General features: G+C 53.2%; 2 protein-coding genes across 2 annotated transcripts; both read left to right on the forward strand.

Annotated features, from left to right (window-relative positions):
• Nucleotides 1-1,104: 1,104 nt before the first annotated feature.
• Nucleotides 1,105-8,544, forward strand: TGME49_294370 (hypothetical protein). Its single transcript, XM_018782224.1, has 6 exons — nucleotides 1,105-2,683; nucleotides 3,397-3,468; nucleotides 4,184-4,263; nucleotides 4,465-4,577; nucleotides 4,887-4,943; nucleotides 5,610-8,544. The coding sequence occupies exons 1-6, from the start codon at nucleotides 2,626-2,628 to the stop codon at nucleotides 5,683-5,685; spliced, it is 456 nt and encodes a 151-aa protein (XP_018638592.1). The 5' UTR covers nucleotides 1,105-2,625; the 3' UTR covers nucleotides 5,686-8,544.
• On the forward strand, nucleotides 8,367-22,035 carry TGME49_294380 (PP-loop domain-containing protein). Its single transcript, XM_018782225.1, has 10 exons — nucleotides 8,367-9,578; nucleotides 10,424-11,909; nucleotides 12,662-12,932; nucleotides 13,842-14,276; nucleotides 14,836-16,553; nucleotides 17,159-17,283; nucleotides 18,001-18,099; nucleotides 18,800-18,946; nucleotides 19,305-19,376; nucleotides 20,447-22,035. Exons 1-10 carry the CDS (start codon nucleotides 9,255-9,257, stop codon nucleotides 20,873-20,875), a joined length of 5,106 nt encoding a protein of 1,701 aa, XP_018638591.1. The 5' UTR covers nucleotides 8,367-9,254; the 3' UTR covers nucleotides 20,876-22,035.
• The last annotated feature ends 35 nt before the right edge of the window (nucleotides 22,036-22,070 follow it).

Raw genomic sequence — 22,070 nt, forward strand, 5'->3', positions numbered from 1 at the left:
GATGCTACACATAAACAAACATATATATATATGTATATGTATATATATATATATATGCATCGGGATGCGTGTGTATAGGTACAGTGGTGCACGCACGTATTTGCATGCTTGTGGAGCTCTCCGCTCTGATTTGTCCGTGAGCCCGACTCTCCGCAGGACTCTAGTGTCTCGACAGGTTAAGGTACTACTTGCTGAGATTCATGAAGTGAATCTGCTCTCGTCAACACAGGTAGATAGACCCGACGCCTCTGCACAGACGAGCAGCAGGAGGGAGACCACCCGAGTAGAGATGTACCCATACGAATAGACAAAGATGCAATTGCACTGATGCTCCTGTGTTTGTGTATAGCATTTGCTTTGGTCGTGCTGGGCGTGTGCTTCTCTGGAAGAGAAAAGTGTGAGACGTTTGCAAGAGTTCTCTGCTAGCGATGACGCCGTATCCTCGACTGCCCATGCCGATGGATGGCCTCTCCTGTTGTGCATGCCATGCATTCTTGCAGCGACACTAGGGATTCCATTCCACAAGAATGTACAGACGCTTTTTAGTGCAGGCTTGCTTTCGGAGATTCGACGCTTTTCACGGCCATCATATCAAGAGCATCAAGTGCAGCTGTATGATGCGTATAGCTGAAGAACCTGTGCAGGTGTACGGAGCGTAGCCACAAACCTACAGGCCCGGGGATAAGCAGTCAGATCCTCTCAGGAGTTCTGCTCCTCGGACTGTGCCATCACCTCCGTGGCGGCATTTGTCTAGGAATAGAACGGGAGCGACTTCTTTCCGCAGTCTTGCGCTTGCTGCGAGGGCTTTGTGCTGTTCGTCAGGCGTGCGTGGCTATGCGCCATTGGATCCGATTCCTTTGTTTTCCCAGATACTAGGAGAGCTGCTATCCAGCTCTCCTAGTTTTTCTTTCTGTCTCGTATCCAACGAAAACTTCAACAAAATCCGACTTTTCACCGCCCAGGTAGCTGCCTCCATGTGTGCAAAGGCGGCCGCCGCGTCGCGGTACGCTCGAAAGCGGTTTGTCTGTGTCGCATGCATCGATTCAACCGTGGAAAACTCGTGAAACGCTCTTTAGAAACTGACGGTCTTTTCCGTTTTTCTGCTGCAGGTGTGCCGCTTTTTTTGCCACAGACCTCTCGCACAGAGAGGCGGGCTCCGAGGGTGGCGAGGCTGTTTCCAGTACAGCGATTGTGACGAAGACCGCCCTACGCTGCTCACAAGAAGCGCTTTCTACTCGTCATTCATTCCTCTGACCACGGGTCTGAAGTTCCATTTTTCTCACCTCCAAGACCGCCTGCGTGTTTCTCAGTCTCTCTCGTGGATGTAACGCTTCGCGCATCTGTCGACTTCGCCTTTTTGGGGATTTCGGCAGTCGTCGTTCTTCCTTCGTCTCTCTAACCGCATTTTTTCCTCTGAGATGCTCGATGTCCAGAGAAGAATGCATCCCCTCCCTGCTGCCGCGTTGCGAACTCGATGTAGAACGCCGCTGGCAGGTGGCAGAGGGAACTGTGGAGATCGTTCGAGGGACGGAGGCGAGGAACTCGGAGAAGCGCGTCGATCGTGTTTGAAGCAATTCTGAAAGCCTGTCTTGCGAAACAATGCTTGCGACCGACCCCCGGCGTCGATCCCGACGTCGGAACAAGAGGGATTTTCTCCAAATCCCTTCCACCTGAAAGATTTTCGTTAGGGGGGACTCGCTGGCGGTTTGAGTCTTTGCTGTTCTTTCTCTGGCCTGGACAAGTCTCTCTTCTCAGCACCTTGTTTCTTTCTCCAAATCTGCATGTCGCTGTCCGGGACTCTGTGCACTGGATTTTTTTCCTCTCTTTTTCCCCGGGGTTTCCGGATCTCAGGGTCCTCTGTAGCAGGCGCATTTTCACTCTCTTTTCTCGCAGTCTAGACCGAAAGCGAAGCACTGCAGCCCCGCAGTGTGTTCCTTTCGAACTCCCCTTTGAATTCGTTTTCTCGGTAAAAGTACCTTCGGTCTGTCGAAGCGAAGCCCCTCTGCAAAACGACCACCGTCTTCTTTTCTGTCGGACGAGGACCGCTCGGGATGCAGCGGCGTAATAGGGAAGAGGAATTCTTTTCCAAAGAACTCGACACCTTGTCACAGCATCTGCTTCCTCAGACAGCCCACGGCATCCGACGCTTCATCTCTTTTTGCCGCCATCCCTCAGAGCGCGACAGAAGTCGCCTCCTCCTGGCTCAGGTCGAACTCCAAAACGGTTCCGTTGGACATTTCTGCCCTGTGGTGGACCCAGTTGCCATGGCGTCCGGGTGCCCAGTCCCTCCAAACGCACACGAGCCTATGTGGTAGTTGTATATTATATTTGTTCGTGCTCTGTATACATATATGTCGTACGATACATATATGTATATATATATATACTTATTTACATATATGTAAGACGTCTCTATAGGATATATGTGTGTTGTATATATGTACAAGCATATACGTGTATAGAGCATCCATGCGTATTCGAGAGCGACCGCCGCAGTGCATCCGGTTTGACTCGTTCCCGGGGAGGGCGCGAGATGCGGGGGCAGAAGAGCGGACGGCGACACTCGACTTCCTTCTCTGAGAGGACAAGCTCGGAAAACAGAAAATTTTTTACAGACTTCTCAGCATGTCCGCCGAGTTGTTTCCTCTCGGCGAGGCCGCCTTGCCGTCTAACCAGATGCGGGGTGCGTGCACAAGAACCCCAGGGAATCCATTGCCATGAAACACTCTTTCCCCACATCCAATAGTACATATATATATATATATACTTATATGCAATAGTGTATGAATGTTGGTCTGCGTTTCTGTATCTCCACGGGAGTGCGATATATATATATATATATATATATATATATATATATGTAAATCCATCCTTGTGAACGTAGGTCTGTGTCCAGAGGTGTGTGCTGGTGTATATGTTTATACCTGTCTCGGTTGACTGTTGTTTCCTGTCTCTCTCTCTGTGCTCGCTGCGCACAGTGTTTCAAGAGATATCGTTTGCGTACGGCACATGGCTCGCGTGAGGCTTCGAGTTCCGCTATTTCTACTCTGAATGTCACATCGGTTTTTTGTTTCCTCAGTTTCAGAATTCAGACAAGTGCGGCCAATGTCGCCACTATAGCATACGCTCTTTCACAGATGCCTATACTCTCACGAGCATGAACTCTCACATTCAAATGTTCTCTTGCAAGTTCCCAGACATGCACTCTATAGATATGCGTACGTTCTATCTCTCTATATACATCTATGTGTGTCTAAGGTTCGGCGGACGTGTATGTACTTAGTGTGTTAATAGCTGTATCTACTTTAAGATATATACGTAAACGTGTATATGTATATGTGCGGATTTCTCCAGACGCGCAGGCCTTTTGTGAGTTGACTGGCTGAGTTTTTTTAGATTTGCGCCGGTTGGAGACGTCGATCCGTCATACACTTTTCAGCTTGGAACGAGAGCAGAGACACTTTCGAGGTGAGGCGAGACACGTGAGGTTTTCTGCGTCTTGTGGAAGATTGAACTTGATTTTTCTTGCGATCGGCATGCGCGTCTTTTTCCCCGTCGCTCTGAAAGAGGAGTTTCGGCGCGTTTTTCCATTCCCGCTGAGGAGAGGAAGAAACAGAGGAGACGGACCAACCACGAGCTTCCGTGGGATATCTGTCGGGCCTCTCTTCCGCGCTGTGAAGGGCGGGTGACAACTCAGACGCGCAGGCGGCGCTGTCCCTGTCCTTTGAATTTCGATGACTCTTTACTGTTCGCCATTCTTGTCTACTCTCGTGTGTGATCTGTGCTCTTCGCTCTCTTTTCCTGTTTTGATCTTTGGGATTCTCTGTCCTCCTTCTCTCGCTTTTTTCGTTCTTCCTGACTTTTGCTTTTGTCTTCATCGGCTCGTGTCTGTCCAGTCTCTGCCTTCTCTTTCGTCTTTGCGACCGCCTTCTGTCTCTCGCCAGTTCTTCGTAGGTTGAGTCCTCGTGTCTATTTCGAGCCCCGCAGTTTTGGGTCGCTTCTTCTCTCTGAGAAGCCGGCGTTCTTCTTAAAAGAACGAAACGGTCTAGGTCCTGAGAGAACCGGAGGCCGCAGCAGCACTCCACGCTCTCGCCACTTTGCTCTTTCCCTCTGCGGAGGATCCAGGCTCATCGGGATTTGCCTTTCGACTGGGCGTTTTCCTTTGCGGCCGCTCTGTATGCAGTCGTCGTCTTCGTCGCCCTGTCCTCCGCTCTCTACTTTGCTTGGAGTCCGGCGTTGCGCACCGTCTCCTACCTGCGAGATGTGAGTTTTCTTCAGATTCTGAGAGCTCTCACACCTTGCTTCGCTTGACAGAATGCATTGGAAGCAGTGTGAGAAAGAGAAACGGACATCTTCCGACGGCTTCTGTCGAGGGTGTTGTATGGAATGCCAGCGGTGAGACGACAAGACTGTCAGAAGAACCAATACTCGAGCGTTCAACGAACGTTTTGTCTCCTTCTTCAGCTGGACCTCGTTGCGGCCGTCTGCGAGGTCTTCCCCGTCCTTCTCGGCGTTGCATGCATTCTCTTGCTCCTACGGCAGCGCGCGTGCTACGAGAAAATCCACGAACGCCGCATGTGAGAAGAAAGCGGTACAAACGCTTGCCTTCAACGTCTCCGCAGTTGCCTGCCCGGTGGTCGCACCTCCCCATTCTCGCTCTTCATCCCCCTTCGCCCCCCTTCCCCCCCACCGACTGCAGTTCCCCATTCAAGTCACACCGTTTTTTTTATCAAGACCTACGCACATGTCACCACAGTTGTAAATCGATTTATGCGAAGAGTTGTGTATGCGTGTGTGGATGCTTCTGTAGAGCTGTCGCTTGGTTTCTTCTGTGTTGAGGTGCGAGCAAAGAGCGAGAATTCTTCTTTGGCTCCGTTTCTCCTCAGTTACCTCCAGCGGTTGAACATGTCACTCCTGCAGCTGCACCTTTTCTTCGACTACTCGTGAGTTGATTGACTTGGATCCCCGGCTTTTCTGCTGTTCACACTAGTGACGGATACACACAGGAAAAAGAAAAAAGGCATTTCAGGCTGTTCTCTGCTGAGTGTGCCAGCCTCTTCGTCGCGTTTCCTTCTCGTTTTCCAGCTGTCACAGCCTCTCCATCTCCGTGATCTCTGTGCAACTCTTCCTCTCTACACAAACGCGAAAGCATCGAAGAGCCGCTCACTCCTCACATACGCCGTCCGTCTCACCGTGTGCCACTACCTACAACCAGACCCAGCAAATAAACATATTCACATATATACATATATATATACATATACATATATATATATATATATATATATCTGATTCTCTCATCTCTGGGAGCGCTAGAGTCGATGGTTTTGAAGGTGGAAAAACTCGATGCATGTAAATGCATATTTGTATATATAAATGTCTATATATTTCTTTGAAAATGCATAGATATATATTTGTATATGCGTATGCGTCTACATATTTATGCCTATATATATATATATATATATATGTATATATACGTACGTGTGTGAGAGCAGATGGTCGGGGTTGTGGGCTAGAGGAAAATGCTGGTTCCTGTGTTGCCAGGAGAACTGCAGATCGCATGCAACTGCACTGGACAGTCTGTCGGTGTCTGTCTCCGCGTGTAGGTCCCGTTCGCTGTGGATCTGTCGGCACCCTGTTGACTCCACAACTCGCGTTCTCTCTCGCGCTACGGCTCAGTAGAGTGCCGTCTGCCGCGGCTGCTGGGAGTCGGATTCATACCTGAAGGCGCGACGTCGAGAAAGAGTTTAGGGTACAGAACGCGGGTGTTGTTTTGACTGTGAGGGAAGGCGGAGAGGGGAGAGCTTTGTTCCAGAACAGGTTTTCGTCTGCTCCTCTGTGACAGAGCTTCTCAACTGACAAGAAGTATCACCTGCACAGGGATCCGATTGACAGTCTCGCCGTGTACAGAGGCCAGCGTCTCTGTCTCCCTCTTGGGTCGGGCGGCCGTTGCGGGGCGTATGCGGCGTTCTTCTCGTCTGCGTCTGTGCGAGAAAGTGACCGAGCGCGTGCGAGTGTTCGAAGCGGATTTTGGCTTGTGCGAGTGGAACTTTTTCGCTTTGTTCGAAGTGCTCCACACTGCAGAGTTCTCGCAGTCTGCGCGACGCTTCTCTCTTCTCGGCTTCTCGCCACACCTGGGCGCGTTCCAGGGAGTTCTTGGGCGCTGGGAGGACGAGTCCGCAGCCGACGCATGGCGTTCTCTGCGCAACGAAGTTGATGCTCGGTGACCCAGGTGATTGTTTGACGGAACTTTCCGGACAGTGGAAAGATCTGTGTTGCGGAAGAGTTTGGACCACCGCATGTTGAGTCAGAGCTGCAAGCCGACCTTTCTGCTCGCTGTTGCGCGGTACGAGCGCAGGCGACAGGCTTCCGAAAAACACCCGGGAGAAGAGCTGCTGACGCGCAGTCCAGGTCACAGTTCTGGGGTGCAGATGGCCGTTGCTCTCGCCGGGGAATCCCGAGTGGTGAGAGTCGTCCCCAACAGAATCGACGTGGAACAACTTCAACGTCGCAAGACTCGAAAAGGCACGACTCAGCGAAGGAGGTCGTAGATCGACCACAAAGATAAACTCCAAGGCGATACACTCCGTGGATGCGCTATTAGACAGCATCGCAGAGCATGGGTGGGGTGTCGCATTTAGTATGCCAACGGATGATTCGCTGCTCGCACACGGCTCCTCTCGTCACCATAGAAGAGTGTGACACTAACGGGATACGCTGCCGAGAAGTCTGGACCGTAAACAGATACACAGGTGGACCTCCACTGCATCCATTGGCAAAGACATCTGTAGACCTACAGATACATGCACTGGTACCTATATATATATATATATATATATAATGTAGATACATGTATACCTACATACATGAATATTCGAGCGGACGCAGCCTTCCCTGGATGGCTTCCTTCGTTCACATCGAGACGAAACGTCGCCAGAGGACGCTCTCCAGGTTTCCGGAACTCACATCCGTCAAATGAGAGCTTATTTAGAGGGAATTTCTCGTCGCCACTTGCAGGGGTTTTGTCAAAAGAATCAATCAGATACCAACTGAAGCGGGACTCTCGATAACCGGTGATGAAACAGGATTTCTATTTTTATATGTACACCACCTTTTTCTAGGATGTACGACGAGTTCGGCTTCTGGCTTAGATGTCGGTCTTTGTTTACCTCATGCAAGGTCTCCTGCGCTCTTCATAACCATTATGTGAGTCAGTGCCAGTGGAAGCTGTGTGAAAACTATTTTCCAACGACGGCAGCCAAGCCTTCACACCACCTTAGCGGATCGAAGCTTGCCTGAGGGTTTGCGTTGCAACTTTTTTGTGTGTTTTTGAACCGCTAGCAACAGCGGCTAGATCCGCCCAGGAGTCTTGTCTGTGAACCGGAAGCTCGCGGTGCAGAAAATATGAAAGACGCAGGTTTAACAGGATACTCATACACGGCCGAGAAGAGGCACTTCCCCGCGAAGCGGTCACCGTTTTAACTGCACGGTAAAAGAGGGAGAGTTCGAGCAGCAACACCGGAGGAGTCCTCTCTGTCAAAAGCGCGAAAGAAGAAAACTCAAAAGAGGGAGCATTGTGGCTTGGAAGTGGACGGTGACTCTGTAAAACACTCTACCTGCTTTACATCTTAACTTTTCTCCGAAAAGGATTCTGGCGGCGCCTTGACGCAAAACAGCAGTAGCCTTTCCTTTTTTCCCAGGCTCCGGCTTCACGAGAGAAAATAGAGGAGCATATCGACGCCACAGACTTTCATTGGAGCGTCAGCGCGAGAGCAGTAGTGAAGACGAGAGGGAAAGCGAACATGAAATCAGCGAGAAATCGCTTAGGGCATTCCCGCCGTTCACAGCGCCAGCAGAGGGACCGCTTGTACCGCTGTTTCGATTCTTTCGCACTTCTCTTTTTTGTTCTCGTGTCGAAGGAAGTCGACGTTGAACGAAGGTGAAAGAACTTACGGACGCCGCTCTCGCCTGGCACCTCGCTATATAGAGGGAAGAAGGAGAGGAACTCGGCAGGAACGCGGCGGCGATCTTCGCGGAGCCGCGCGCCGTTGGCCATCGAAAGCGCATGCACGCTTTTTTTTGCATGCATGCGTGCCAAGGTCGGTGCCCCCACAAAGGCTTGACAACACCAGCTAGACGAAAACAACTGCACTCGCGAAAGATTCTGCAGAGGAAAGGCAATTTTCCAGAAAGACGGTGGAGATAAAGCAAGAAGGGACGGGGTCGAGGCGGTAGGGAACTGGCAGCCGCGATTGCGACGAGCGTCGCATGCATGCATCTTTCTCTCAGACTTCAAGTCAGACGAAGAAGAGATTTTTTCCGCCACACGACTCTCTATCTTTTGCCGTGCCCCCCTTTTTACATGAAAGGTCAAGAACATCTTTTTTTTTTCGGATAAGATACGCTCGTTCCTCTTGCCTGCCTTGTACTTGCGACCCGCGTTTCCTCAGTTTTTCCCTGACCGACGCCGAGTCCAGAGCCTACTGCAGCTTTTCCGCCTGCCGTTCTTCTTTTTCTCTCTCTGCCATTTCGGATTTCTGCCGACTGACGAGTCGCGGGTGACTCACATTTTATTTTGAGAATGCAGACTGGTTCGTGATTCGCCACAGCTCTGCATGAACGCAAACCGTACGAGGTTTAATCCATCCCAGCTGTGCATCTCAGCTGGTGCTCGGCTGTAGATGCTGGTCATGAAGAACACAATCGAACGTGGATCTGGTCTGCCACTGAAACTGAAGAGTCTAAGGGATAAGTGGAAAAAGGACAACTGATGCGTCTGTCTCCTGTCCCCGTCAGCATTTATGTGATCCGTTACCTACCGACGGAGTTTCCATCTCAGGTTCAAGTTGACAAAATTCGATGGCAATTCGTAGATTTTCCTCCGCGACCCCTGCCAGTCTGCCGCGACCTTTCCTCGCCAGGTCGTAGCCGTCTCTCGTTTTCTTTTAAACCGTCTTCTCTCTTCCTCGGAGAGACCTGAAGCTCGTCCGGATGCTGCTCTACGCGGCTGCTCCTGGCCTTTTTTCAGGCGTTTTGTGAGGGGTCGAGTTCCCTCTCCCTCGTTTTCGCTTGTGATCTCCGCTTCGGTTCGTTCCAGCCGGTCTTAGAGGTTTGCAGTCGCTGTTCTGTCTCGCACTCTTCGTGACTCGATTCTCGCGTCTCTTTCGAAATCTAGCGAAGGATAGACTTTTTTACGCCCCCACTTCAGTTCCTAGCAACTTCTGCGCCAAAGTCGACAGACACTCGACAAGATGCAATTCCACAGGCAGGCCTTGCCGCCCTCGCTGGCCGCGTCTTCTCTCCTTCCTCGCTCTTCCCTGTCTGTTCGTCTCCTCTCCCAGATCTACGAGGACACTCTGGGCGAAGCGTATGGACTGGAGACTCCCTTCTCGTCGTCCTCGTCGCTCTCCTCGAAACCTTCCTACCGGCCTCTGCTCTACGCAGACTATGCCGCGAGTGGGCGAGCTCTGAAGAGCGTGGAGGAGTTTCTTCTTCTTCGCGTCCTCCCGCTCTACGGCAACACACACACGCAGGAAAGTGCAACGGGGAAGCAAGCCAATCAGCTCCTCGAGGAGGTAAGCGCCGGTGCATGCGCAGGAGCAGGTCTCCAGTGAAGAACTCCGCTGCAGTTCGCGGTCTCGAATGCGCGCACTCGCGTCGCACAGGTGTCAAGTTCGCTTCGACTCTCAAGCTCACAAAGCGAGACTTCTCGACCGCTTGCATGCAGAGACTGACGCGTCGGGCGCGGGTCGCCACAGATCCAGAGAGAGAGAGTGTGAAAAACCAAGAAGGATAGACATACAGGGGCGGCTTGAGCACCCTGTAAAACTCCAGGAAGACTTTACGCTACGGACTGGAACCGAACTGCGAAGAAGCAACGAAAGAAGTCCTTTAGAAAGTGAAGGAGCGAAACAGAGATTGCCTCGTCGCTTTGCGATATGCATACGCCTCGACACTGCACCGTGCTTGGAAACAGAGGCATTGTACAACCTCGAGTCATCCGTGCGATGACCCCACTTACGAGATGTACGGACACCGACGTCCGGATGTGGATGCCTCTCGACATTGATGGTTCTCTGTTCCTGCAGACGCGGACATCTCTCTGTGTATCCGTTCGGAATTGTGCACCTTCCATCTCAGTGTTCGGATTCCGATCCATCCCTCAGTGTAGCAGCAGTCATTTCTGATGCATGCATGTTCGTCAAGTGTATCGACTCCCATATATGCCTATCTGTCGTTGTATATCGGTTTCTGACAATCTTCATCGAAGTGTATGCATGCCTGTATGCTTTTGCGAGGTGTGGGGTGGTGCTGTATGCGTCCCCCTGGGAGGACGCATGTTTGCAAACATGCAGTCGGCCGCGCGTTTCTCGCTTGAAACTGTCTACTAAAGTCGTGCCGTGTGTTTGACGCGTTGCAGGCGCGGCACATTGTGAAGATGTATTTCAACTGCAGCCACAAAGACGCGGTGATTTTCTGTGGAGGCGGAGCGTCTGCGGCGGTGTCCAAGTTCCTGCAAATTCTGTTGCTCTCTGCGCCGCATGCAGCTTGCGCATGGGCTTCCTCGGCTGTCTGTGGAGACACTGGACGTTCGCGGTCTCGGGAACCGGTTTTCTCCTCTTCTCCTTCTTCTTCCTTTCTCTCCACTTTCTTTGCCCTCTTCGAAGAAGATCGGTGGGGAAGCTTTGTCTGTCGCGCTTGCGGGGCTCGCCTCAAAACCGCTGCACATGCACGCAGACACATGCCTGTTCACCCTCATTTCAAGTTCCTTTCTCCAGTTTCCTCTTCTTCTTCCTCTTCTTCCTCTTCTTCCTCTTCTTCCTCTCCTTCCTCTCCTTCCTCTTCTTCTTCTAATGTGCCTGCGGGTGTTTGCTGTTCGTCTCGGAGTCCTCTTGCTGCTTCGGAGGTTCCTGAGGGAGAAGCACTGCGTGGAGGGGAGAAGAGGCGCGCGCGCGTCCACTTGCGCATCCACTTCTTCGTAGATCCCTGCTGTCACCATTCTTCCTTTCTCCCCTTCAAGGAGTTAGCCACTGCGTCTGGTCTCGCCTCAGCTTCTTCGCTGCAGGCGTCGAGCGACAGTTCGGTGACAGGGTGTTTTCCAGAAAAAGAGCAAACGATTTCTACCGAGTGTGCAGAGGGACGTTATTCGTACCGCGGTGCAGCGGAGAGGCCGCAGGGGCGCCAAACCACGGAGACAGCAGGGACATTTCGGGAGACACCGGAGCCTCCGGTAGACATGCACTTTTTCTTCTCTTTCTTCGACCTCGACATGCGTACGGCGACGCTCGCGCCTCTCTCCGTTTTGGAGAAACTGAGAGAAGAAGAACAGGTCTGCGCACGGTTGAACGATGCATGCAGAGAACGCGACTCAACGAGCGCGACGACAGCCAAACAGAACCATAGCGACATTGACGGGAAGAGGAGACACGAAGACATCTACGTCTCTCTCCCGGTCTGCATCTTCTCCGCCGCCTCCAATGTCACTGGCCTCATCAGCCCCACTCTCCCGTCTTCTTCTCCTTCTTCCTCTTCTTCTCCTTCTTTCGCTTCTTCTCCTTCTTTCGCTTTTTCCCCTTTTTCCGCTTCTTCCTTGAGCGATCGCTCGAAGCTTTCGATGGCTCAACTGAATCGGATCGTTCACCACTTTGGCGGTGTGTCTTGTTGGGACTTCGCGGGGGCGGCTTCGCACATCGGCGCGGACGTCAACTGGGCCGGCGGAGGCGGGAGGCTGAGACTTCCGGTGGACGGAGGCCGAGTTGCCGGAGGCCGCGAGGGAGTCGAGACAGGCCGCTGTGAACTCCAGACGAGAGAACACAAGCTTTGCGTGGAAATCGACGAGCAAGGCGCTGGCGCAGATGTCGTCTTCTTCTCGCCGCACAAACTCCTTGGCGGACCTGGAAGTTGCGGTGAGTGCCTCAAGGCAGGAGATGCGGGCGCCTTCGTTTGGATTCGAACGCCGCCGTGGGTCGCGTTGCAGAAGGCTTTGCTTGCACCGTGACCTGCGTTCCTTGTGCGCGGCCTCTCCGTTAATTGACTGCAGAGCTGTTCTCTCGGGGGACGGCATGCACCCGGAAACCTCCCCACTGTTTTTGCCCGACCTCATGTCAGCTCAGCACCTGTGAGAGGACGCGCGCCTTGTCCGGATTCTCGTTGCGCTGTAGCTCCACTTGTCCGTCGACGACTGAGTACACCTCTATTCATCATATCTGAACGTCTGTTTCTGCCTGCATAAACGCACACCTAAGTTGCGCAGTCGAGACATCCATCTCGATGTGCAGATGCAGGGACGCGTAAACGTCCATACGCATCTCCACATGTTGGCACTTCTATCGACGTGTGCATCTTGAACGGGATCCGTTCATGTCTTCATCCACTCTCTCAAGTGGATATGCGGGGAACTGCGTTGGTTGCTCCCGCTTGTTTTCGCGTTTGACGCGTCTGTCCAGCGAGGCGCGCCCGCCAGAAGCGCAGGCCAGTTGGGCCGTGTCAGACTGTCCTCCTTTCGTCCTGCCGGTGTTTTCAGCATTTCTAAATTCCGGCGTCTCTGTGTCCTTCTCGCCGGCGCGCATTCCTTTGTTCCGGAGTGGGCGCAAGTCTGTCTCTGCGTTCCTCGTCCACCTTTGCCCTCGCTTTCTTTCTCTTCCTGCGGCTCGAACAGGTGTGCTTCTGTTGAAGAAGCAGCTGCTTCTCTCCGACCTGCCGGCGCACCCTGGAGGCGGCTCCGTGTACCTGGTGTCTGGACACAAGGCGGCTGTTTACACACTCGACCGGAGCGAGCACCGGGAAGAAGCCGGGAGTCCGAACCTGCTGGCAATCGTGCGAGCAGCGGCCGCGATTCGCGTTCTCCAGCAACTCCCGATGGACCTCGTGAGGACTCGCGAGGAACTCTGGACACAGAAGTTGCTTCACAGACTCAGTTCGCACCCCAGGTACGGCTGTCCGAGAAGAAAGAGAGCCTGCAGGGAGACGAACGCCTCTCTCGCAGGTGTTTACCTTTTCTTCCAAGTGAGTGCACTCCCTGCACCTTCTTCCAGGACTCGGTTCGTCGCAGTTTTCGTGGGTAGAAACATGCTGCCGCTCAGTGGCGCGCTGTAGACAAGTGAACGAAGGATCTGTCGATAGCCGGAGAGACGAACGAACGGAAAAAAACGCGATAGGGACGGCCCAAGTCTCTTGAAAGGTTTGCAGCTGGTGACAACTGGACGCTTTTTCCACGTGGAAACGGTGCAAGAGGTGTGCCCTGTTCGCACAGCTGGTGTGGAGCTACCGCAGACCACTGACGGTGGTGGTGAGATACAGTCCTGACCTCGCTTCGATTTGCAAATCGCATTTGGCATCGTAAACGTAGCATGCAAACGCTCGTTTTCCAAATAGACGCTGTGGACACCACCTGTGCGCCCAGTGCGCAGGGTTCGTCCGTCAACGAAAGGACGCGTTTTCAATTTAGAAGAAGAAGAGGCTCGAACGTGCACTTTGACCGAAGCACAGACTGCCCAGTATCCGCAAAACCATGGGGTTTTGCGTGGTTTCTTCTTTTCCAGATTCCGAGTACTCTCGCATCGAAAATCAAACTCATTCACCGTTCTGTCTCGAGCAGCGACTCCTGTGTCCACGTAGCCTCTCTCACATTCGTGATGGGTTTCTCATCTCGCACCCTGGTGCTTTCAATACGCGTAGTTCGGCTCCTGGCCTTCGAGTCGACGAAAACGAGCGTTCATGTTGTGTCGCCCCTCTGCGCATCTCGCACGAACTTCCCCGTCCGTTGCCCCCGGGAAACTCGTGAGATTCGTCCAGGCTGCAGGCTCAGCAGCTGCTGCGCTTTTTCTTGCTCTTCTCAGAATTCAGATCGTCGGCGCTCTCCACCCTCGTGTCGGAATCGTCTCGCTGCTGTTTCGATACGGCAACGCGAATCACCCCACTGAACCGACTCACGCTCACACACCGACCGACTGTCGCTGCCTGCGGCGAAACTACGCCTTTGGCGGCGGGCTGTATCTACATCAAAACTTCGTCGTGGCGCTGCTGAACGACTTGTTCGGAATCCAAGTCCGCGGTGGGTGTCTCTGCGCCTCGCCGTACACCTCTTTCCTGCTGTCGATAGACCCCAAGTTGCTGGAGACGATCGAGGCGATGCTCTTGGAGACCGGCCAGGACGTATTTCGGCCAGGCGTCGTCCGCGTGAGTCTACACGGTCTCATGCGCACCGAGGAATTGGACAAGCTCTCTGCAGCGCTTCTCTGGGTCGCCTCGAACGGCTGGAAGCTCATGCCTAGGTACGCACAACTTCGTAGCGGAGACTCGCGGCAAAGCCGTCGATTCTCTCTTCTCTTTCCCTGTGGCAGAGTAGCAGCCAAAGGTGACGTCTTGCGTTTGTGCGAGCAAACGTTTTTAAAAGCGTCTGGGGCTTCCCGTCTCGTCACATCTGTGGACCTCGTGCTTCCTTGCACGTCATATACGCGTCCCGTTCGCTGTTTTTGTGTCTGGCTGTTTTCGAGAATCGTCCGTCTCCCTCTCTCTCTCTCGGTTTCCGTCTCTCCGCGGAGCTTTCTCCCTTCCTTCTGTGCTCGATCCGTCTCTTGGTCTCTCTTCCTCTCTGTCTGTCTCTCCATCCTTCTCTCTTTCCTGTGTCTTCTGGGGTCCCCTCCGTCGGTTTTGCTCTCTTCCCCACCTTTTCTTTTTCTCTCTGCGTGTCTCCCCTCCGTCTTCCTCTCTCTCTTTCTCTCGTTCTCTCTTTCCCTGTGTGTGTTCTCCAAACGTTGCTGTCCGTCTTCCCCGCTCTTGTGCCTATCCGTATCTCGCCGCCTTTCTCTCGTATTCGTTTTCTTCTCTCAGGTACGAGGTGACGCCCGAGTCCGGACAGTGGCGAGTCAAGGGATGGGCCGGCCGCCGCGAGGAGGCTGTGCGTACGTGGATTTCTGAAGCCTCGCTTCTTCCTCAAGGCGACAGTGAAGAGAAGGGAGACCGGACGAAGAACTCAACGGTGTTTGAAGGGACCATTGCGCGGTGCAACGAAACCATTGAGGAGATGTTGAATTTTGCGAATCGAGTCTTGTCTTCTCATCTCTCGCACTTCCACGCCTCCGCGGCGCCTTCCTTTCACCTTCTCCACTTGCCTCCCCAGAACTCGAGCATGTCCCCCCCACTCGGAGAAAAGAGATTCTCAGCAGCGACCGCGCCGCTGCAGCACGCACCGCCCGGCCCTGCTCCTCCCAGAGGAGACAGAGGAGACTCGCGAGACAGCGGAGGTTCCCGAGGTTGCGAAGGAGACTCTGGAGAAGCCAGCAGAGACAGCGAAGAGAGCAGAGAACAGCTGACGACTCTGGGCGAAGAACTTCTCCACAGCTCTTCGTCGCCTGCCTGGAAGCCGGCTGCGTCCGCCGCGGAGACAGCGGCGACTCTAGTCTGGTTCGCTCTCCCTGCAGATGCAGCCTATTCCATTTCTCTGTGGTCTCGAGCGGGCGGGAGCCGCGAGACTGACGTACGTGAGATCTCCACTTCCGAGGTTTCACAGATCCTCGACGCTCCACACGCTCTGTCTCCCGAGGCCTTGCCTTTCGACCGCGAACTCGCGGACCTCTCGCCCCGAGTCTCCGCCTCGGCGATCCGCTGGCTCCCGGGAGTCTCTGGCGAGACGCGTACGTCGAACGCCGATGGCAAAGCCGAGAAAGGTTCTGACGGCAAGATCCCAGCACTGCAGAGAGCAGAGCACTCCTGCTTCCAGCTGCGTCTCTTCACCGGCGCGAACTGCTGCTCGTGCTGGTCGCATTCAGACGAGGCGCGGCTGAGGGCAGTGGAGGACGGCCAAGAGGCGCAGGGCGACGCTGCAGAGGTTGCGCATGCAGAAAAGAAACAGGAGAGCGACACAGTTGAAGAAGGCGACTGGCTACTTGTGTCGGAGAAAACGGAGAACGCGCAGACGGACGGACGGACTGTAGACACTCCTGAGACTTCCGCCGCCGCCGCACAAGTCGATGACCTCAGGCGGCAGGTTGCGGCTCTCCGAGAGGCGCTGGAACGCGAGAGAGAGAAGAGCGAGAGACTCCGAGAAAAGCGAGAATACACGGGGAAGAAAGCGAACTCAAACGCGAAACGCGGAGGCCGTGCTGCTCTTGAAACAGAAACGCACGAAAACATTCACAAGACTGCAGACTCCACACAAGAAGCAAACGCATGTTCCAAAACCTCCCGTTCTTCTTTTTCTCCTTCTTCGCCTTCTTGTTCATCTTCTCCACCTTCTTCTTCGCCTTCTTGTTCATCTTCTCCACCTTCGTCTTCTCCTTCTCCGGCGAGGAGTTTTCTTCCGATTCTCCAGATTCCGCGGACGCTGCGGCGGACTGTGGGCGAGGCGATTCGGAGCTTCGACATGATTCGCGACGGCGACCGCCTTTTGGTGGGCGTCAGTGGCGGAAAAGATTCGCTCACGCTTCTGCATGTCCTCCGAGACCTCAGGCGACGCGCGCCGATTCACTTTTCTCTCGCGGCCGCAACTGTCGACCCGGTGACGCCGGAGTTCTGCCCGCAACCGCTGATCAAGTACATGGAGGACTTAGGTAGGCGCGATGACAGAACGGCCGCGCTCCCGACGCGGAGGCTCGACAGAGGAAACCACGTTGGAAGCGGCTGAGGGCAGAGCAAAGGAGGCATCCGAGGACCGGGAGAGGAAGAGGGGGCGCAGGAGGTATTTGACGACGGGGCATGATGAGAAACAGGATGTCCGAACAAGAAAGACGTTCAGGAGATATAGGAAGCGGTCAAGCAAGGCGAGGGAAACGAACCGAGGAACAAACCCAGTAAAAAAGACAGAAACTATCTCGAAACAAAAACTGGAGGAAACAGCAAAAATACTCAAAGTCCTAGAGCAGTCAGATCTGGTGCACGGTTTACCGAGACCGTGTTCGAAGCGTCTGGTTTGCGGAAGCGTTGGCCCTCAAGTATCCTGAACTTCTCTGCGGGCGTTTTTCTCGAATTCGTTTGTACATCTGCAAATGTTTCTGATTTGAGGACCCGGCTAGAAAGACGACTCGAATCGAGTGACCTGCGACTCTGGCTTCCTCCAGAGTGCCGCACAAAAGCAAGTCCGCTTCAGAATGCTTCCTTTCAAAGTGGAGTTGAGGCACCTGACTGTATCTTTCTTTTCTCCGTCTCTGCTGTTCAGGCATTCGATACCACTACCTTCGATTGCCAATCATGGCCCTCGCTAAGGAGCGCATGCAGCGACAGTCCATCTGTGCCTTCTGTTCTCGCCTGAAGCGCGGCCTTCTCTACTCCTGCATGCGCAAAGTAAGGATGGAGAGACTTCACGCGACAGCGTACGACTGTTGCCGAATTTCATTCTTTTACTGCTCCTCACTTTTCGCAAGTGTCTGAGAGTCCTCGGCGAGAGGCGAGGTGCTGCGCCTTCCCAGAACAAGGCTGCATGCTCGCGGGGAGGCCTCGAGGTTTTGAACGTGGAAACGGATCCGGTTCAATTGAGGCAATCTTTGCATGTGTCTGAGACAAGGCTTGTCGCGAGACAAACGCAGTTACTTCAGAACTCTGTTCGATGTGCCTACGGAGGACTTGAACGCTTGCAGGGACGCTCGCCGGTAGTACGAACAGAAGAAAGAAATACACGCGAGGCTTTGTGGGTGGATGCCTGTTTTTCTTCCAACGAAGAAAAAAGCGAGAAAAGATCGGTCGTCAGTGCGCAGTCGATGTAGTGGCTATGCGAGTGCTGTTTCGCACGAGTCAAGTCGAGCGTCTGCATTCGAATCTATTTGAGAGAGGTGCGTCTGCGGCATGTCTTTTTTCTGCGAAGGAAGGCTCGAGTTCCTTCGTGCGAGAAGCAGAGTTTCTCTCAAGCGTTTCTGATGTATTCAAAGTCCAGTGAAAAAACGTCAACAGTTTGGAGTCTCAAGCCTCTGAAGCAACTGTCAAGAGGCGAGAGTCGACTCCGTGTCTTCGACCTGACGGGGCTCGTGGAGTTCATTCGACAGAAGCGTTGTCCTTGTGTCTCAGCACGGATACAATGTCCTTGTTCTCGGGCAACATCTCGACGATGCATGCGAATCGTTCCTCATGAGCGCCTTTCACAATGGAGTGTTGAACACCATGAAGGTGAGTTCGCGTCGGTTTGGAAGGAGTCGAGACACAGGAATTGAACGCTTTCTGTTGAAAGTAAATTCGCACCGTGACGATAAACGCTTCTTTCTCAACGCATATCTTCTCCATCTTGCTCGTGATCTTTTCGACGCGGCTTGTCACTGCACGATCCCCTTCGCGGTTGCTCTCCACCGGATCTGTTTGCTAGCCTTTCTCTGCTCCCTCGTAATGTCTGTGGCGACTTTTGCTGCCTCCTCAGTTGCTCAGTTGAAGTTGAGAACTCCCCCGGCTGGAGCTTCGCTCCAAACGTAGCTGAGCAACGAGCCTGACTCAGAGACTTTAGCGCGAACGCTGGATGTCCAGTTGGAGATCAGTGCGTTTTCGACGTGACTGGAACCTCGCTAGTCTTTCTCTCGGCATCCACCTCAAAACCCTCGCCTCGTCGCTGTTTGAAGGACTCAACTCTTTTGCCCGTTCGTTCCTCTCTAAAGGCGTCTCAGAGTCCTCGGCGAGCGATCGACGAGTGCATGCTCTGGTCTTCCTCCCTCACCAAGCCTGTCAGGTGCCTGAAAGAGAGGGCAGAGCGAGAACGCGACAGGGAAGACAAGAGTGAGGGTGGATCGGAGAACAAGAAGAGAGAGAAAAGAGCGGAGGAGAACATGGTGGAAGTGCCTTTCCATCCTCGTTGTTTCTTCCTACATCGGTTCGTTTTCAGGGCCATTACGTCAACGCAGATGGAGATCTTCGCATTTGTCGTCCTCTCATCACAACGCGCGAGAAAGAAACAGCAGAATTCGCTGCAAGGCATCGCCTGCCTGTCATTGCAGATAACTGCCCTGCGTGCTTCGCCGCGCCGAAGGAAGTAAGGCTTTTCTCTCTCTCTCCTAGTTGGTCATGTCCGGAGTAACCGCGCAACAGTGTACTCTCTCCCTCAGTCGAACTGGTGCGGCCGCTCTGCGGGCGGACATCAAAAATCCGTGTGAACTGCTGTCTTTGTTTGGTCGTCTCTGTTCTCTTTCGACGCCTCGGAGGTCCTCGAAGTGTGTGTCTGCGTGCACGCGTCTCCAGCCTTCACCGTACGGTGTTTCTTGGAGTCGCACAGGGGAGCGAGGCCTGTGCATGCCCTTCTTTGTGGCGTCTCTCTCCTGTTTCTTTTCCAAAACGGACGACCTCTGGCTTCCCGCTCTCCCGTATGTTTGCGACTTCTCGCTCCCATTCAGCGACACCGCATGAAGATGCTTTTGAGTGAACAAGAAATGGAGTTCCCTCACCTTTTCCAAAACCTCCTCAAGGTAAGAAGCACACAAATGAGTTCTGCACGCATGCACCACGCTGGCTGCTGCGTCGTCGACGTCTCGTCTCTCTAAAAGAGTACTTCATTCCCCCTTGAGTTGCGTTGACTTGTAAGTGCCCTCATCGAATTCTTTCTCTCTGTCGCCCTCTTTCGTTCCTGTTTGTTTGTTCTTTCCTCTTCGTTCCTCTTTCTCGTCGACGACTCCACTCTATCCCTCGTCTGAGAACATCTCCTTGCTTCGTCTCGCTTCTGAATTCTCCTGCGCCTACCGTGTCTTCTTTCCTCCCTCCCCCCTTCGACCTCTCTCTCGCTGCGTGTGGAAGCCTCTGCTTGGTGTGTCAGTCTTCTTTCTTTACGTTCTCTGTCCGTGGTCATAGAGAAGCGGTTGTCTGCGCATCTCACAACTAGACTCTATTCACGACCCTAGGTCGTATAATGTCTTTGTTTATTCAATTTGAATTATATTCATAATTGGAGTCCATTCTCGGTCCTACGTACTCTGGTGTCTATATGTTTATCTAGTTAGAGTCGTACCACGGCGAACAGCTGTAGGTCGTCGAATGAAACAGTGTGCTCTTCCATGTAACGTTGCAAAATGTAAACAGAGGACTGCTTGACTTAGCTGAGGCCGCCGCTTCTTGTTTTTGCTGCCTCTGTCGCTCCATGTGAAGGTCCTTTTGATTTGTTGTGTCCGGGACATGGAAAGAAAGATTCTCCGTGATACTCGTTTTCTGCGTGTACACGTCTCTCTCGAGTCCTGCACTGTTTTCTGTAGACAAAAACCACATCCTGAAGAAGGTGAAAGTAGATTTTGTCTTTGTGTGAATCATCCATGACTCAAAGGTGCGTGCTACGAATCGAATAAACGAAAAAGCACAGTGCCTAGAAGAGTGAAGCTGACTCTAGTTGTGACAGCGCTCTGGTTTAGAGTTCCGTTTCCGCTAACGTTCTGGGCGTCTTTCATGCGGTCTTCTTGCGCGGCGTCCACGGACCGCCTTCGCGTTGGCATCGCACCTGTTTAGTTGCTGGATGGACGCCTTCCCGCAAGCGTTTTTTCTGCTTCTGCAGTCTCTGACGCCGCTGCTTGCGATCTCGGCTGCCGAGAACCGCCCACAAAAGGCTGCAGTAAGGCGGAACCGGATTCCTGCCGAGGGAAGTTCCAACGAAGCGCGAGAGCGAGGCGAGAAAAGAGAACGAATGCCGGATCGAGCTGACGAAGACGCAGCCGGGTCCGTGGAACCTCTTTTCACGACCGTTGAAGACTTTGAAGAGGACTCAGTGGAGACTCTGCTTCGCCACGCTGGCGGCCGAGAAGAAGGCGGCAAGAAGATGCGGGGGAGAGACCAGTCAGGGGAGTCTGGAGACGCTAGCGAGCTTTCTGGGGAAAAGGAACAAGAAGGCGGAAGCCGAGCGGAAGAAGAAGACGAGGCTGCGGAGCTTGTGGTGACTGCGTGCGGTGTAGGGAGTGATGGGGTATGCAGGCGTGTGAAATCTTAGAGTCGTCCGAGGAGGAAAATGGAGAAAACGGATGGACGCACACGGACCGTGGAGAGCGAGAGACTCTTCTGCAAAAATTGCTGAACTCTTAAAGGCATTTGCTTGAGAGGCTTGTGAGAAGTGAAAAGGGTCATGATTTTGGACGGATGGGGACAGTCTCCGACGGAGTCCTAACGGAACTCAACGAGGGAGAAGTGGATGAACCACAGATGCAAATACGCATGCGTGTGGAGTTTGCCACGGGAAATTCGCGAAAAATCCCCGAGAACAGAGAAAAGAAGTGAACGGAAAGGAGAGAGAGGTCAGAGGTCGAAAAGGTCGGAACGTTTGCAGAGTGCGGTCGAACGTGTGTGTGTCTTATCTCGCGTGGAAAACACTCGAAAAGTCCAGCAGCATGCGCGGGTGGACAAAACGCGAGATCACTTCACATGGAGCTGCAAAGATGGACAAAGAGTACACCTGGTGTAGTTCTTACGGGCAGTGCATGTTTAGCTGCTAGCGTGATTTCGGTAACAACACAGTTTGCCCTAACATCGAGGGAAAGCGGCTGCTTTGCATATCGAGTATTCAATATACCTGGCCCTGACCTCGTGTAAGCGTAGATTCAATCGGGGCAACAACTGAAGCTACACTTTCTCTCGCACATCATAGAATGGCATTCCTAGGCTTCGATAAACTGCATATTCCCCAGTGCGAAGAAACCTGCCTCTGTGTTCCAATCGTGGCTTTCAGTGGCTGTGACCCTGGACGGCGCTTCGCGGGTGTTAAAGCGCGGAAGGCACCGAGGAAACACGGAAGATCAAGAGCAAGAGAGTCAGCTGAGGAGATAGGGCAAAGTGGAACGAACGCGAAGGGAAGGACGACGGGGCAGACCCTGTTCGCATTTTTATTGAGAGAACGATCCAACACTCTGAGCATTCTGCTCTTCTGCGACTCCGTGATAGGGAGTGCAAGCCCTGAGTTCGTCTGGAAACGGGAGGTTCATCGCCAGTTAAACACGGCAGCTATCGGAGCTGTTGATCGATGTTATTTCTAGAGTTTACCTCTTACGACGCTTGGAAGAGCCGACTTGAGAAACTAAGAAGACTATCGTGATGAACGCTGGGCTTGGCCAAGTCTGTGATATCTGTGTGACGACTTTTCCGACAAGATGAAGCCGGTGCGAGGTGAGAAAACAAAGGAAAAAGTCGGAATC

The sequence above is a fragment of the Toxoplasma gondii genome, chromosome Ia (assembly GCF_000006565.2).
Source record: "Toxoplasma gondii ME49 chromosome Ia, whole genome shotgun sequence".
NCBI lineage: Eukaryota > Apicomplexa > Conoidasida > Eucoccidiorida > Sarcocystidae > Toxoplasma > Toxoplasma gondii.

Excerpts from the sequence above, each read along its gene's own strand:
- TGME49_294380 (XM_018782225.1), top strand. The coding sequence starts at position 9,255 with ATGCAATTCCACAGGCAGGCCTTGCCGCCCTCGCTGGCCGCGTCTTCT. Across the intron at positions 12,933-13,841 it reads AGACTCAGTTCGCACCCCAG|AATTCAGATCGTCGGCGCTC; the intron begins GTACGGCTGTCC and ends TGCTCTTCTCAG. Across the intron at positions 14,277-14,835 it reads GGCTGGAAGCTCATGCCTAG|GTACGAGGTGACGCCCGAGT; the intron begins GTACGCACAACT and ends TTCTTCTCTCAG.
- TGME49_294370 (XM_018782224.1), top strand. The coding sequence starts at position 2,626 with ATGTCCGCCGAGTTGTTTCCTCTCGGCGAGGCCGCCTTGCCGTCTAAC. Across the intron at positions 2,684-3,396 it reads GCCGTCTAACCAGATGCGGG|ATTTGCGCCGGTTGGAGACG; the intron begins GTGCGTGCACAA and ends GAGTTTTTTTAG. Across the intron at positions 4,944-5,609 it reads CACCTTTTCTTCGACTACTC|GTCCCGTTCGCTGTGGATCT; the intron begins GTGAGTTGATTG and ends CTCCGCGTGTAG.